We start from the raw sequence: 14,956 nt of genomic DNA on the forward strand, positions 1-14,956 counted from the left end.
AAAAAGGAGAGAGAGAAAATACAAAATGGTCCTAAAGGACCAGTCTGCAACTTACCTCTTTCCACTCATTTTTCATTATTCTCCTCTAAACTAAACTCCATCCAAACAACTTTCTTTGTCACTCTTGCCTTTAGGCCTCTGTGAATGTTTTCCCTCTGCAATGCCTTCCCAAAATAACTATTTAATCATATTTGTCTCAGATTCTATCTTAACTCCTCTAGAAGCATTATCTAGTTACAGTGCAGATCACATAATATTAAAATTGCTTAATTTATTGGATTCCAAGATGGACTGCAACATTTCCCCATCTCAAACTTTACCCATCAGACCATAGTTTATTCATCATTGCACCCCTAACACTTGCACAGTGAAGGCTGCCAAAAAACATCTGTTGAAAAAGATGACAAAGAAAATTTCTATAATTTCTGATTTTTATCCCTGATAATATACTATTAACACGGTATAAGTCCAGCTCAATGTGCCAAGCCACACTTGTCATAAGAAGACAACTGACACAATAACAACAACAAATAACAACAACAAAGAGCATTCTATGAAGTTATAAAGTACAGAAATCAATGTATCCACCGTCTGCAGTAGGCAGCACTCTTAAAGTCAGTATCTGATGTTTTCTTGTTAGTTAAAATGCAAGAAAAATTAGTCAAATAATTACTGAAAAATATGACTCTTTTTAATCTTGCCTTTTTAAAAATGAAAAAGTAATGCAAGTATGTGCTAAATAACTGAAATACAAAAAATACAAAAATAAAAATTGTCTCCTTCCTCCAAGAGCCCCACAAATCCTCCTTCTCAGTCAACAATCATTGTTTTGTAATGTTTATCTCAGCCTCAACAACATATGTGTCTAAATATACATGCAAACATACACATGCATAGATATTTTTTAGAACAAGAAAATACTAGATACATGTTTTATACCTTACTTTTTTCAATTAATATGAGTTTCTGAAAACTCATTCCATATAAAACACATACATCTACATATTTCCTTTTAACAGTTACTTAGTATGACATTGTGTGACAATAATATAATTTGCTTAATCACTTCACTAGTTATGGATACTACAGTGTTCCTAGACTTTTCACTACTACAAATAATACTGCAAAAAACATTCTTAAACATACATCTTGGCACACATACTATGAGTGCCACATACTTGGCACACATTTATCCTGAGTACAAGTATGCTCAGGATAAATTATGAGAAGTAGAATCCACTGCTAAAGGGGAGATCTGGATAAACAGTTTCAAATCATCCTCTGAAGAAGTCACATCAATATAAACTCCCATCAGCAAACTGTGAAAGCCTATTGGCCCATGCTTTTGTCAACTCTTGTTGTGTGTGCTGTTAAAAATTTTCATTGATGCCCATCTGATAAGTAAAACATAGTACCTTATTAATTCGCATTTCTTTAGGTATATATGAGATATATGTGGTATATGTGAGGTTAATGTAGTGGTCTTTATTCAATTGATTTTCATGGAGCTTTTTATGTATTGTACAGAAATTAGTCCTACATCTTACACTGCTTTTATTTTTGTTTTTTAAGTTTCTTATGTCTTCTGAGTGTAGATCATACTAGACAAAAATTTTTATTTTTAACATAACCTAAATTCAACTTTTAAAATAAGTATTAAAATGGTATGCTTTGCAAAAATAATATAAAAATTAAGACTAACACGAAAGTTTTAACATTTTAGAGAAAGTAGAATATATATTAAATATGTAATACATATGAAAATGTTTCCATTTTATAGGCAATTGAATCAATGTCCATTAAATATACATTACCTGCCTTTTCGCTGTATGGCACTAGCTTTGGAAATCCACACCATTTTTAACATTGTAACAAAATTCAGTGCATCGAAGGATTTCTGTAATATTTAAATCACCTTCATGTTAATACATAAAAGGTATTTAAGAAGAAATAGCAGAAAACATTATGAACATATTTTAGCACATCGAGTTTAATTCAAAGTCCCCTTTGATTAATTAAAACAGGATACTGATTTTAAAAAAAAATCCAGATTTCTGGTCACAAACATTCTAAGGAAAAAGAATGAAAACTAAACTTAGAAGAGCTGTAAAACTTCCTCATTCTGTGCCTTGCTAAGCTATCTGTTTTTCTCTGCTACACTTGGATAATGGCAGTCAGTTCTCATAAGGCATCAAGATTGGCGAGAACTGATCTATTCCTTGAGGTCATTTTCTATCAGATTTACATCACCGTGGGTAATAGGAGTGACCAGGGAAAGACGTTTTCTGAAATACTTTCCAGGAAGTTGATTGGAAGAATAACAATAATCACTAAAGTAATCCTATTCCCAACTGAATAATTTTTAACCCCTTCCATTTTACCTCCTGCTGAACTACTAATGCAGTTAGCCTATCCAGAATGTTACAAAAGAGAAGGTAAAAAAGAACCATTACTATCCCCATACTTTCACTTCTAAAGTGGAAACTTACGTAGAAAAATATTTTAAAAGAATTCATTGCTAGAATATATACATCAATCATTCAGTGACTTTACACCTTCCTTTTCATAAAATTACTACATAGAGCAAATACAAATGTGTTCTCATAATTGTTTAATTATGGGATTTTTAGAAAAGATGCTGCTTATTTTGTTTTTAATAAAATGTTACATTTAACAATTTTGTACATAAAATAACTTTGGCACTACCATCACAGTTTACTTGATAAATAACACCTAAAGGCAATTAATTTTTTCACATTAAAAATGATCATTCATATCCACTAGAACAGATATAATTTGCTTTCCCAACATGGATAGCATTGCTCTCCTTGAAAAATCAATTACCTCTATCACTTTCAATTATTTCAGTGAAAGGATCGACCAAAATTAAGGATGCTGAGAATTGCTGGGCATTCCAACACTAAAAGGAAATAAATGCTGCCTTTTATTTATATCAGGAATTGGCAGTAAATATTTTAGCCTTTGCAGAGGGGGTCTGTTGCAACTACTCAAATTTGCCACTGGAGTGTGAAAGCAGCCACAGACGATGGGTAAAAAGTAGACACGGCAGTATTCCAACAAAATTTATTTTTACAAAAGCAGGTGATGGGCCCAATTTTACTGCTAGCCATCATTTGCTGAAGCCTGGTTTTATGTTTGTTTGTTTCCTATCAGCATGGTTCTCTTGAACTAAGTATCTTTTGAATACCTACTATATGTGGAGCACTGGAGATATAACAATGAACAAGAGGGACACGGTCCATGCCCATGAGTAGAAAGAAAACATACAAAATATGTAATCAAATTCCCACATTGACAAAATTTTCACTGTAACTAGCCAAATCCTTTATTTTATTCCTAATATTTAGTGAGCAGAGGCTAAATTTTTTTGTATAATTTGTTAAAATAAGACAGATCCTACAAACTGAATTGTTTAAGGCAGAATATTTACTTTAGTGAAACCAACATTTACTACGTTAAATTCATCTTAGAACCAGAAATTTTCCCATTAAAATGAATTCTGCTTATAAAAGCATTTATTGGACTTCCGGGAAGATGGCGGAAGAGTAAGACGCGGAGATCACCTTCCTCTCCACAGATACACCAGAAATACATCTACGCGTGGAACAACTCCTACGGAGCACCTACTGAACGCTGGCAGAAGACCTCAGACCTCCCAAAAGGCAAGGAACCCCCCACGTACCTGGTTAGGGCAAAAGAAAAAACTAAACAGAGACAAAAGGATAGGGACGGGTCCTGTACCAGCGGGAGAGAGCTGTGAAGGAGGAAAAGTGTCCACACACTAGGAAGCCCCTTCGCGGGTGGAGACTTCGGGAGGCGGAGTGGGGGAGCTTGGGAGCCGCGGAGGAGAGCACAGCAACAGGGGTGCGGAGGGCAAAGCGGACAGATTCCAGCGCAGAGGATCGGGCCGACCGGCACTCACCAGCCGAGAGGCTTGTCTGCTCGCCCGCCGGGGCGGGCGGGACGGGGAGCTGAGGTTCCGGCTTTTGTCGGAGCGCCGGGAGAGGACTGAGGTTGGCGGCGTGAACACAGCCTGCAGGGCGTTGGTGCGCCGCGGCTAGCCGGGAGAGAGTCTGGGGAGGGGTCTGGACCTGCCGAAGAGGCAAGAGACTTTTACGTCCCTCTTTGTTTCCTGGTGCACGAGGAGGGGGGATTGGGAACGCTGCTTGGGAGAGCTCCGGGGACGGGCGCGAGCCGCGGCTAAGAGTGCGGAGCCCAGAGACGGACATGGGACGCTAAGGCCGCTGCTGCCGCCGCCAGGAGGCCTGTGTGCGAGCGCAGGTCACTAGCCACACGCCCTTCCGGGGAGCCTGTGCAGCCCGCCGCTGCCGGGGTCCCGGGAACCGGGGACGGCTCCCCCGGGAGAGCGCACGGCGCGCCTCAGGCTGCAGCGTCACGCCGGCCTCTGCCGCTGCAGGCCCGCCCCGCACTCCGTGACCCTCCCTACCCCCCGGCCTGGGTGAGCCAGAGCCTCCGAATCAGCGGCTCCTTTAACCCCGTCCTGTCTGAGCAAAGAACAGACGCCCTCCGGTGACCTACACGCACAGGCGGGGCCAAATCCAAAGCTGAGCCCCTGGGAGCTGTGAGAACAAAGAAGAGAAAGGGAAATCTCTCCCAGAAGCCTCAGAAGCAGCGGATTAAAGCTCCACAATCAACTTGATATACCCTGCATCTGTGGAATACCTGAATAGACAAGGAATCATCCCAAATTACGGAGCCCTGTGGATGAAAGGCTCTTGGTGCTGCAGCCAGGAGTCAGTGCTGTGCCTCTGAGGTGGGAGAGCCAACTTCAGGACACTGGTCCACAAGAGGCCTCCCAGCTGCACATAATATCAAACGGCAAAAATCTCCCAGAGATCTCCATCTCAACGCCAGCACCCAGCTTCACTCAACGACCAGCAAGCTACAGTGCTGGAAAACCTATGCCAAACAACTAGCAAGACAGGAACACAACCCCACCCATTAGCAGAGAGGCTGCCCAAAATCATAATAAGTCTACAGACACCCCAAAACACACCACCAGACGTGGACCTGCCCACCAGAAAGACAAGATCCAGCCTCATACACCAGAACACAGGCACTAGTACCCTCCACCAGGAAGCCTACACAACCCACTGAACCAACCTTAGCCACTGGGGACAGACACAAAAAACAACAGGAGCTACGAACCTTCAGCCTGCAAAAAAAAAAAAGGAGACCCCAAACACAGTAAGATAAGCAAAATGAAAAGACAGAAAAACACACAGCAGATGAAGGAGCAAGATAAAAACCCACCAGACCTAACAAATGAAAAGGAAATAGGCAGTCTACCTGAAAAAGAATTCAGAATAATGATAGTAAGGTTGATCCGAAATCTTGGAGATAGAATGGACAATAGAATGGACAAATTGCAAGAATCAGTTAACAAGGACCTAGAAGAACTAAAGATGAAACAAGCAACGATGAACAACACAATAAATGAAATTAAAAGTACTCTAGATGGGATCAATAGCAGAATAACTGAGGCAGAAGAACGGATAAGTGACCTGGAAGATAAAATAGTGGAAATAACTACTGCAGAGCAGAATAAAGAAAAAAGAATGAAAAGAACTGAGGACAGTCTCAGAGACTTCTGGGACAACATTAAACACACCAACATTCGAATTATAGGGGTTCCAGAAGAAGAAGAGAAAAAGAAAGGGACTGAGAAAATATTTGAAGAGATTATAGTTGAAAACTTCCCTAATATGGGAAAGGAAATAGTTAATCAAGTCCAGGAAGCACAGAGAGTCCCATACAGGATAAATCCAAGGAGAAATACGCCAAGACACATATTAATCAAACTGTCAAAAATTAAATACAAAGAAAACATATTAAAAGCAGCAAGGGAAAAACAACAAATAACACACAAGGGAATCCCCATAAGGTTAACAGCTGATCTTTCAGCAGAAACTCTGCAAGCCAGAAGGGAGTGGCAGGACATATTGAAAGTGTTGAAGGAGAAAAACCTGCAACCAAGATTACTCTACCCAGCAAGGATCTCATTCAGATTTGATGGAGAAATTAAAACCTTTACAGACAAGCAAAAGCTGAGAGAGTTCAGCACCACCAAACCAGCTCTACAACAACTGCTAAAGGAACTTCTCTAGGCAAGAAACACAAAAGAAGGAAAGGACCTACAATAACGAACCCAAAACAATTAAGAAAATGTGAATGGGAACACACATATCGATAATTACCTTAAATGTAAATGGACTAAATGCTCCCACCAAAAGACACAGATTGGCTGAATGGATACAAAAACAAGACCCATATATTTGCTGTCTACAAGAGACCCACTTCAGACCTAGAGACACATACAGACTGAAAGTAAGGGGATGGAAAAAGGTATTTCATGCAAATGGAAACCAAAAGAAAGCTGGAGTAGCAATTCTCATATCAGACAGAATAGACTTTAAAACAAAGACTATTAGAAGAGACAAAGAAGGACACTACATAATGATCAAGGGATCAATCCAAGAGGAAGATATAACAATTGTAAATATTTATGCACCCAACATAGGTGCACCTCAATACATAAGGCAAATACTGACAACCATAAAAGGGGAAATCGACAGTAACACATTCATAGTAGGGGACTTTAACACCCCACTTTCACCAATGGACAGATCATCCAAAATGAAAATAAATAAGGAAACACAAGCTTTAAATGATACATTAAACGAGACGGAGTTAATTGATATTTATAGGACATTCCATCCAAAAACAACAGAATACACATTTTTCTCAAGTGCTCATGGAACATTCTCCAGGATAGATCATATCTTGGGTCACAAATCAAGCCTTGGTAAATTTAAGAAAATTGAAATTGTATCAAGTATCTTTTCTGACCACAATGCCATGAGACTAGATATCAATTACAGGAAAAGATCTGTAAAAAATACAAACACATGGAGGCTAAACAATACAGTACTTAATAATGAAGTGATCACTGAAGAAATCAAAGAGGAAATCAAAAAATACCTAGAAACAAATGACAATGGAGACACAACGACCCAAAACCTGTGGGATGCAGCAAAAGCAGTTCTAAGGGGGAAGTTTATAGCAATACAAGCCCACCTTAAGAAGCAGGAAACATCTCGAATAAACAACCTAACCTTGCAACTCAAGCAATTGGAGAAAGAAGAACAAAAAAACCCCAAAGCTAGCAGAAGGAAAGAAATCATAAAAATCAGATCAGAAATAAATGAAAAAGAAATGAAGGAAACAATAGCAAAGATCAATAAAACTAAAAGCTGGTTCTTTGAGAAGATAAACAAAATAGATAAACCACTAGCCAGACTCATCAAGAAAAAAAGGGAGAAGACTCAAATCAATAGAATTAGAAATGAAAAAGGAGAGGTAACAACTGACACTGCAGAAATAAAAGAGATCATGAGAGATTACTACAAGCAACTCTATGCCAATAAAATGGACAATCTGGAAGAAATGGACAAATTCTTAGAAATGCACAACCTGCCAAGACTGAATCAGGAAGAAATAGAAAATATGAACAGACCAATCACAAGCACTGAAATTGAAACTGTGATTAAAAATCTTCCAACAAAGAAAAGCCCAGGACCAGATGGCTTCACAGGCGAATTCTATCAAACATTTAGAGAAGAGCTAACACCTATCCTTCTCAAACTCTTCCAAAATATAGCAGAGGGAGGAACACTCCCAAACTCCTTCTACGAGGCCACCATCACCTTGATACCAAAACCAGACAAGGATGTCACAAAGAAAGAAAACTACAGGCCAATATCACTGATGAACATAGATGCAAAAATCCTCAACAAAATACTAGCAAACAGAATCCAACAGCACATTAAAAGGATCATACACCATGATCAAGTGGGGTTTATTCCAGGAATGCAAGGATTCTTCAATATACGCAAATCTATCAATGTGATAAACCATATTAACAAATTGAAGGAGAAAAACCATATGATCATCTCAATAGATGCAGAGAAAGCTTTTGACAAAATTCAACACCCATTTATGATAAAAACCCTGCAGAAAGTAGGCATAGAGGGAACTTTCCTCAACATAATAAAGGCCATATATGACAAGCCCACAGCAAACATCATCCTCAATGGTGAAAAACTGAAAGCATTTCCACTAAGATCAGGAACAAGACAAGGTTGCCCACTCTCACCACTCTTATTCAACATAGTTTTGGAAGTTTTAGCCACAGCAATCAGAGAAGAAAAGGAAATAAAAGGAATCCAAATCGGAAAAGAAGAAGTAAAGCTGTCACTGTTTGCAGATGACATGATACTATACATAGAGAACCCTAAAGATGCTACCAGAAAACTACTAGAGCTAATCAATGAATTTGGTAAAGTGGCAGGATACAAAATTAATGCACAGAAATCTCTGGCATTCCTATATACTAATGATGAAAAATCTGAAAGTGAAATCAAGAAAACACTCCCATTTACCATTGCAACAAAAAGAATAAAATATCTAGGAATAAACCTACCTAAGGAGACAAAAGATCTGTATGCAGAAAATTATAAGACACTGATGAAAGAAATTAAAGATGATACAAATAGATGGAGAGATATACCATGTTCTTGGATTGGAAGAATCAACATTGTGAAAATGACTCTACTACCGAAAGCAATCTATAGATTCAATGCAATCCTTATCAAACTACCACTGGCATTTTTCACAGAACTAGAACAAAAAATTTTGCAATTTGTATGGAAACACAAAAGACCCCGAATAGCCAAAGCAATCTTGAGAACGAAAGAAGGAACTGGAGGAATCAGGCTCCCAGACTTCAGACTATACTACAAAGCTACAGTTATCAAGACGGTATGGTACTGGCACAAAAACAGAAAGATAGATCAATGGAACAGGATAGAAAGCCCAGAGATAAACCCACGCACATATGGTCACCTTATCTTTGACAAAGGAGGCAGAAATGTACAATGGAGAAAGGACAGCCTATTCAATAAGTGGTGCTGGGAAAACTGGACAGCTACATGTCAAAGTATGAAATTAGATCACTCCCTAACACCATACACAAAAATAAGCTCAAAATGGATTAAAGACCTAAATGTAAGGCCAGAAACTATCAAACTCTTAGAGGAAAACATAGGCAGAACATTCTATGACATAAATCACAGCAAGGTCCTTTTTGACCCACCTCCTAGAGTAATGGAAATAAAAACAAGAGTAAACAAATGGGACCTAATGAAACTTAAAAGCTTTTGCGCAGCAAAGGAAACCATAAAGAAGACCAAAAGACAACCCTCAGAATGGGAGAAAATATTTGCAAATGAAGCAACTGACAAAGGATTGATCTCCAAAATTTATAAGCAGCTCATGCAGCTTAATAACAAAAAAACAAACAACCCAATCCAAAAATGGGCAGAAGACCTAAATAGACATTTCTCCAAAGAAGATATACAGAGTGCCAACAAACACATGAAAGAATGCTCAACATCACTAATCATGAGAGAAATGCAAATCAAAACTACAATGAGATATCATCTCACACCAGTCAGAATGGCCATCATCAAAAAATCTAGAAACAATAAATGCTGGAGAGGGTGTGGAGAAAAGGGAACCCTCTTACACTGTTGGTGGGAATGTAAATTGATACAGCCACTGTGGAGAACAGTATGGAGGTTCTTTAAAAAACTAAAAATAGAACTACCATATGACCCAGCAATCCCACTACTGGGCATATACCCTGAGAAAACCATAATTCAAAAAGAGTCATGTACCAAAATGTTCATTGCAGCTCTATTTACAATAGCCCAGAGATGGAAACAACCTAAGTGTCCATCATCGGATGAATGGATAAAGAAGATGTGGCACATATATACAATGGAATATTACTCAGCCATAAAAAGAGACGAAATTGAGCTATTTGTAATGAGGTGGATAGACCTAGAGTCTGTCATACAGAGTGAAGTAAGTCAGAAAGAGAGAGACAAATACCGTATGCTAACACATATATATGGAATTAAAAAAAAAAAATGTCATGAAAAACCTAGGGGTGAAACAGGAATAAAGACACAGACTTACTAGAGAATGGACTTGAGGCTATGGGGAGGGGGAAAGGTAAACGGTGACAAAGCGATAAAGAGGCATGGACATATATACACTACCAAACGTAAGGTAGATAGCTAGTGGGAAGCAGCCGCATAGCACAGGGAGATCAGCTCGGTGCTTTGTGACCGCCTGGAGGGGTGGGATAGGGAGGGTGGAAGGGAGGGAGACGCAAGCGGGAAGAGATATGGGAATATATGTATATATATAACTGATTCATTTTGTTGTGAAGCTGAAACTAACATACCATTGTAAAGCAATTATACTCCAATAAAGATGTTAAAAAAAAAATACAAACAAATAGTATATAATAAAGGATAGTTTATTTAAAAAAAAAAAAAAAAGCATTTATTGTTATGGAACTTAACCTTTGTCATTTAGGTAAAAATACAACTTATCCATACATACCTCTTTCACTTTACCAGAATCAATAACAAAGACAACGTCATTGACTGTGATGCTGGTTTCAGCAATATTGGTGGAAAGGATCTGCAATTGGATATTATGTTATCGTTAATATGAAAGCAAAACCAATGACTAATAAAATGGAAAAAAGAAGATTTTATGAAGCTTACTATTTTTCGAACACCTGCAGGTGGGTTTTTTAATATCTTCTTTTGATCGGATGTTTGCATATTTGAATGAAGCATAAAGACTTGGTACCTGTCGACAATTAAGAGAAATTATACTGTGGTACCTAACTGTTATTTAATGCAATAAATATAAAGCTTTAGCTTTTACCTATGAGTATTGTCAGCGAACCGCTTGTCATCAAACAGGATGCGATCCCTCAGACCAACAATTTCATCATATCCAGGCAGGAAAATCAATATTGCACCTTGAAGAAGAATGACTTTTTTTAAAACATTAAATCTCTTTGTAAAACCAAAATCAATCAAAACAACTAGCTATAATGAACTACATCATGTGTTTTCAAGTACTGATAAATTCTAATACTTATAAAATGACACAAGAGATTATTTGTGCATTATTATCAACAAAATTGTATAAAAATTTGTACACACACAAAATACTAAATTTAAGTCAAAGAATATATTTTTGCTTCAGTTCTTTTAGACAATACTTATTTACCAGAATCACAACTATGGCAGATATTGTATAGAAGATGCATGATCAAATCCAAGTCTACTTTTTCATCATCAAAACTATGATGATAAGCTTTCAGGAGCTCTCTGTCTTCTGCACTGAGATCACTCCCATTTGTTTGAACCAAAGAACTTTCATCTAAATTTCCAAATTCCAATGAAGCACTAGAAAAGAAAAACACAGACCAAGTCAAATTTCATTAAAAAGAGTAACGCTTAAAGGCCAATGATTCCCATTATGTCCATGTTCAAATTTTCAATATACTCTAAAGAAGGTAAGTGACAATTAATACTCTATAATGTAATTCATATTTTGGTTTCAAGTATATTACTCAAAGTAAAATTGGGCAATATGTGTTTTTAAAAAAACTCTATCTGAAGACATTTCTCCAAAGGAAATATACAAATAGCCAATAAGCACATGAAAATACATTCAACATCATTAGTCATGAGAGAAATGAAATTCAAACCACAATGAGATACCACTTCACACCCACTAGGATGACTATAATAAAAAAGACAGATAATAATAAGTGTGAGAGAGGGTGTGAAGAAATTGGAACCCTAATACACTGCTAGTGGGAATGTAAAATGGTGCAACCACTTTGGAAAACAACGTGGCAGATCTTCAAAACTGTTAAACATAGTGTTACCATATGGCCCAGCAGTTAGACTCCTAGGTATATAGACAAGAAGAAATGAAAATATATGTCCACATAAAAATCTGTATACAAATGTTTATACCAGTACTATCATAACATCCCAAAAGTGTAAACAACCAAAATGTTCATCAATTGATGAACAGATAGACAAACTATGGTCTATCCATAGAATGGAATATTACTCAGTCATTAGAAAGATGGTACAACATGTACAAACCTTGAAAACACTATGCTAAGTGAAAGAACCAATCACAGAAGATCACATATTATATGATTCCATTTATAGGAAATGTCCAGAACAGATAAATCTATAGAAATGGGAAGTAGATGAGTGGTTGCCTAGGGCTGCTAAAGTTGGGGAAAATTAGAAGTGACCTCTAATGAGCACAGATTTCTTTCTGGGGTGATGAAAATGTTCTCAGAATTGGCTGTGGTGATGACTGCATAACTCTTTGAACATACGTACTAAAAACCACTGGATTATACACTTAAGTAGGTGAATTATATGGTATGTGAATTTTATCCCAATAAAACTTAAAAAAACACAAACTTTTGCTCGTCATTTACCTTTTCTTAATAGGTTGTTTCTAATTGTTCATTATTATAAACAATATTCTGGAGAATAGTTCATACATAAAAAAAAAACAGTCTATAGGTATCAGCTTAAAATGACTAATTCAGTTATCCTATACTAAAAGCAGGTTGATTATGCTATTTCCCGAAAGCCAAAATCAGTAGAAATTACTGAAATAACCCCCTTGCTTCTTCATCCTGTAAGTGAAAATATAAAACTGCCATCACTAGTAATTATCAATATGATTTCTAGAAAGTTCAGTTCAGCCCAATCTTTCTTAAAGAGCTTAGCAGAAAAATAACATAAGACTGCTTTCAGGGACTTCCCTGGTGGCACAGTGGTTAAGAATCCGCCTGCCAATGCAGGGGACACGGGTTCAAGCCCTGATCCGGGAAGATCCCACATGCCACAGAGCAACTAAGCCTGTGTGCCACAACTACTGAGCCTGCGCTCTAGACCCCATGAGCCACAACTACTGAGCACACGAGCCACAACTACTGAAGCCCACAGGCCTATAGCCCGTGCTCCGCAATAAAAATAAGCCACAGCGATGAGAAGCCCGTGCACCGCAACAAAGAACAGCCCCCGTTCGCCACAACTAGAGAAAGCCCATGTGCAGCAACAAAGACCCAACACAGCCAAAAATAAATATTTTTTTTAAAAAAAGACTGCTTTCAATAGGAAAAATATGAAACTTCTGCAACATTATAATTGTAGTATTTAAAATTTTTAAATGCAATTTAAAACATTCCAAGTTTTTTGTTTTCTTATTTTTACCAGGTAAATTAAGGAGGTATTATGTTCTTTGTTTAATGCTATAAACTTTAGATATCAAGTATCAATAATCCAGCAAACATAATAAATTTAATTTAAATATTTGAAATTTATAGTTGATAACATCATGATCTGTGGAATAAAAAGAAAGCTGACTTAGCTGGGATAATTAAAATATTATCCAGATAACTGTTTTACATGGTAATCTGTAGTACATATTGAGCTACACCTAACACCGTAACAATATCTGGAACATTCGAAGTGTTAGCATTAAAAGGAAGTTCTGGTGCAAGTTCTGGTGCTATTAATGAAATGATAATAAAACCCACCACACCAGAATTAGCATTTGGATCTGCCAAGACTTTGAGACTCTACATTATCATTTAATGAAATTAAAATGATAAAACTAATTTCATATTTCAAATGTTTACTTCATCTAATACCCGAGACTTCATCTACAGACTTAAATACAAAAACCCAACTCAAATAAAACATTTTATATGTTCTTGAATAATAGATGTTTTAATATATTTTAACTTCATACTCTATTATTTTTTTGACAGTCTTATCGGTTGAAAATAGATAAAAGCTATCAGTGTACTATAAAATACATTTCCTTTAAATTTCTTTTAAATATATTTTTTCTTTAAATGTCTAATCTAAACTCTGTATAAACATCAAAATTTATCTAAAATAATTATCTAAAAGAAGAATTATAACAGTTTCATAGGATTTTGGAAGTATTGCCCTTTTTTTTTTTAAATCAAAGTAATACATGTACATAGTGTTAATAAACAAGGGTTTTATAGAAGTTCTAACAAAAACCCCTCTCCACTCCTAGTCACACTGCCTAGGACCTTTTTCAATTCTTTTAGCCATTACTTTTGGTATTTACTGCCGTATTTCTAAGCAACATGCATCTTCTGCTATTTACTGATTTAACAATTTAGTAATTATCTGTGAATCTCCAATTAATGAAAAATGAGGTCACCACCCCCACCCTCATATAGTTTCCACACACATAAACCCATACAATTTTCGTTAAATCTGCATTCAGCTTTACTTTGCTACATAAACATTATTTACCCCTGAGCTAAATAGTAAACTATGATTACACTCCCTTTCTTCTGTAACTTTTTGGTTTTCCTTGAGTAATTACTGTCTAATTTTTATTTGCTTAGTTTTCTGTGTACTTAGCACTAATTCTTCCCAAAGTGTCCAACAAATTCATAAAATCTTTTTAATATGATCAAAACCATCAGGTAATCCTTTTTACCCCAGAGGGACTTTCCTCCTGGAGCTCTCTATCTTCTGTTTCTATGAGACAAGGCCTACTGGGCAGCTGTCATAGGAATAGCCCTGTGCACCAACATACTAAGCATTTCTTTCACCTATCTCCTGTGCTGGATCTACTGTGTTCTTCTCTGTTTTACTTCACCTCCTCATTTTTGTAGGACACATTCTCTAACAGCTTCCTCATAAAAAAATACATAGGAAATAAATTTTCCTATCCTTTTTCTACTATTTTCTATTTTTTTGTCTTTTTTTCCTACTCTGTCAGCAATTTTTTTCAACTTTATCTTGCAACCCTTCTGAATTATTTTTCTGCTATCATATTTTAATTTTCAAGGGCTCTTTCTTGTTTATTCATTCTTTCAAAAATAATTACTGAACATCTATATCCAGACACTGTCCCTGAACAAAGGAGACAAGAAGCTTACTAAATTCCACTG

The 14,956-nt window shown here is 36.8% G+C and overlaps 1 protein-coding gene across 3 annotated transcripts in view; it reads right to left on the bottom strand.

Annotated features, from left to right (window-relative positions):
* YTHDC2 (YTH N6-methyladenosine RNA binding protein C2) overlaps nucleotides 1-14,956 on the bottom strand; it is a 73,922-nt gene that overhangs the window by 29,313 nt on the left and 29,653 nt on the right. For all 3 annotated transcript variants that reach the window (XM_082837280.1, XM_082837279.1, XM_082837278.1), the window contains exons 13-17: nucleotides 11,200-11,378; nucleotides 10,849-10,945; nucleotides 10,683-10,770; nucleotides 10,516-10,596; nucleotides 1,815-1,897 (exon numbers count right to left, since the gene is read on the bottom strand). In XM_082837280.1, coding sequence (XP_082693406.1) covers nucleotides 1,815-1,897; nucleotides 10,516-10,596; nucleotides 10,683-10,770; nucleotides 10,849-10,945; nucleotides 11,200-11,378 — 528 coding nt within the window. The remainder of the gene's footprint in view (nucleotides 1-1,814; nucleotides 1,898-10,515; nucleotides 10,597-10,682; nucleotides 10,771-10,848; nucleotides 10,946-11,199; nucleotides 11,379-14,956) is intronic.

This window comes from Leucopleurus acutus (assembly GCF_964270905.1).
Source record: "Leucopleurus acutus genome assembly, chromosome: 3".
In the NCBI taxonomy this organism is placed as follows: Eukaryota; Metazoa; Chordata; class Mammalia; order Artiodactyla; family Delphinidae; genus Leucopleurus; species Leucopleurus acutus.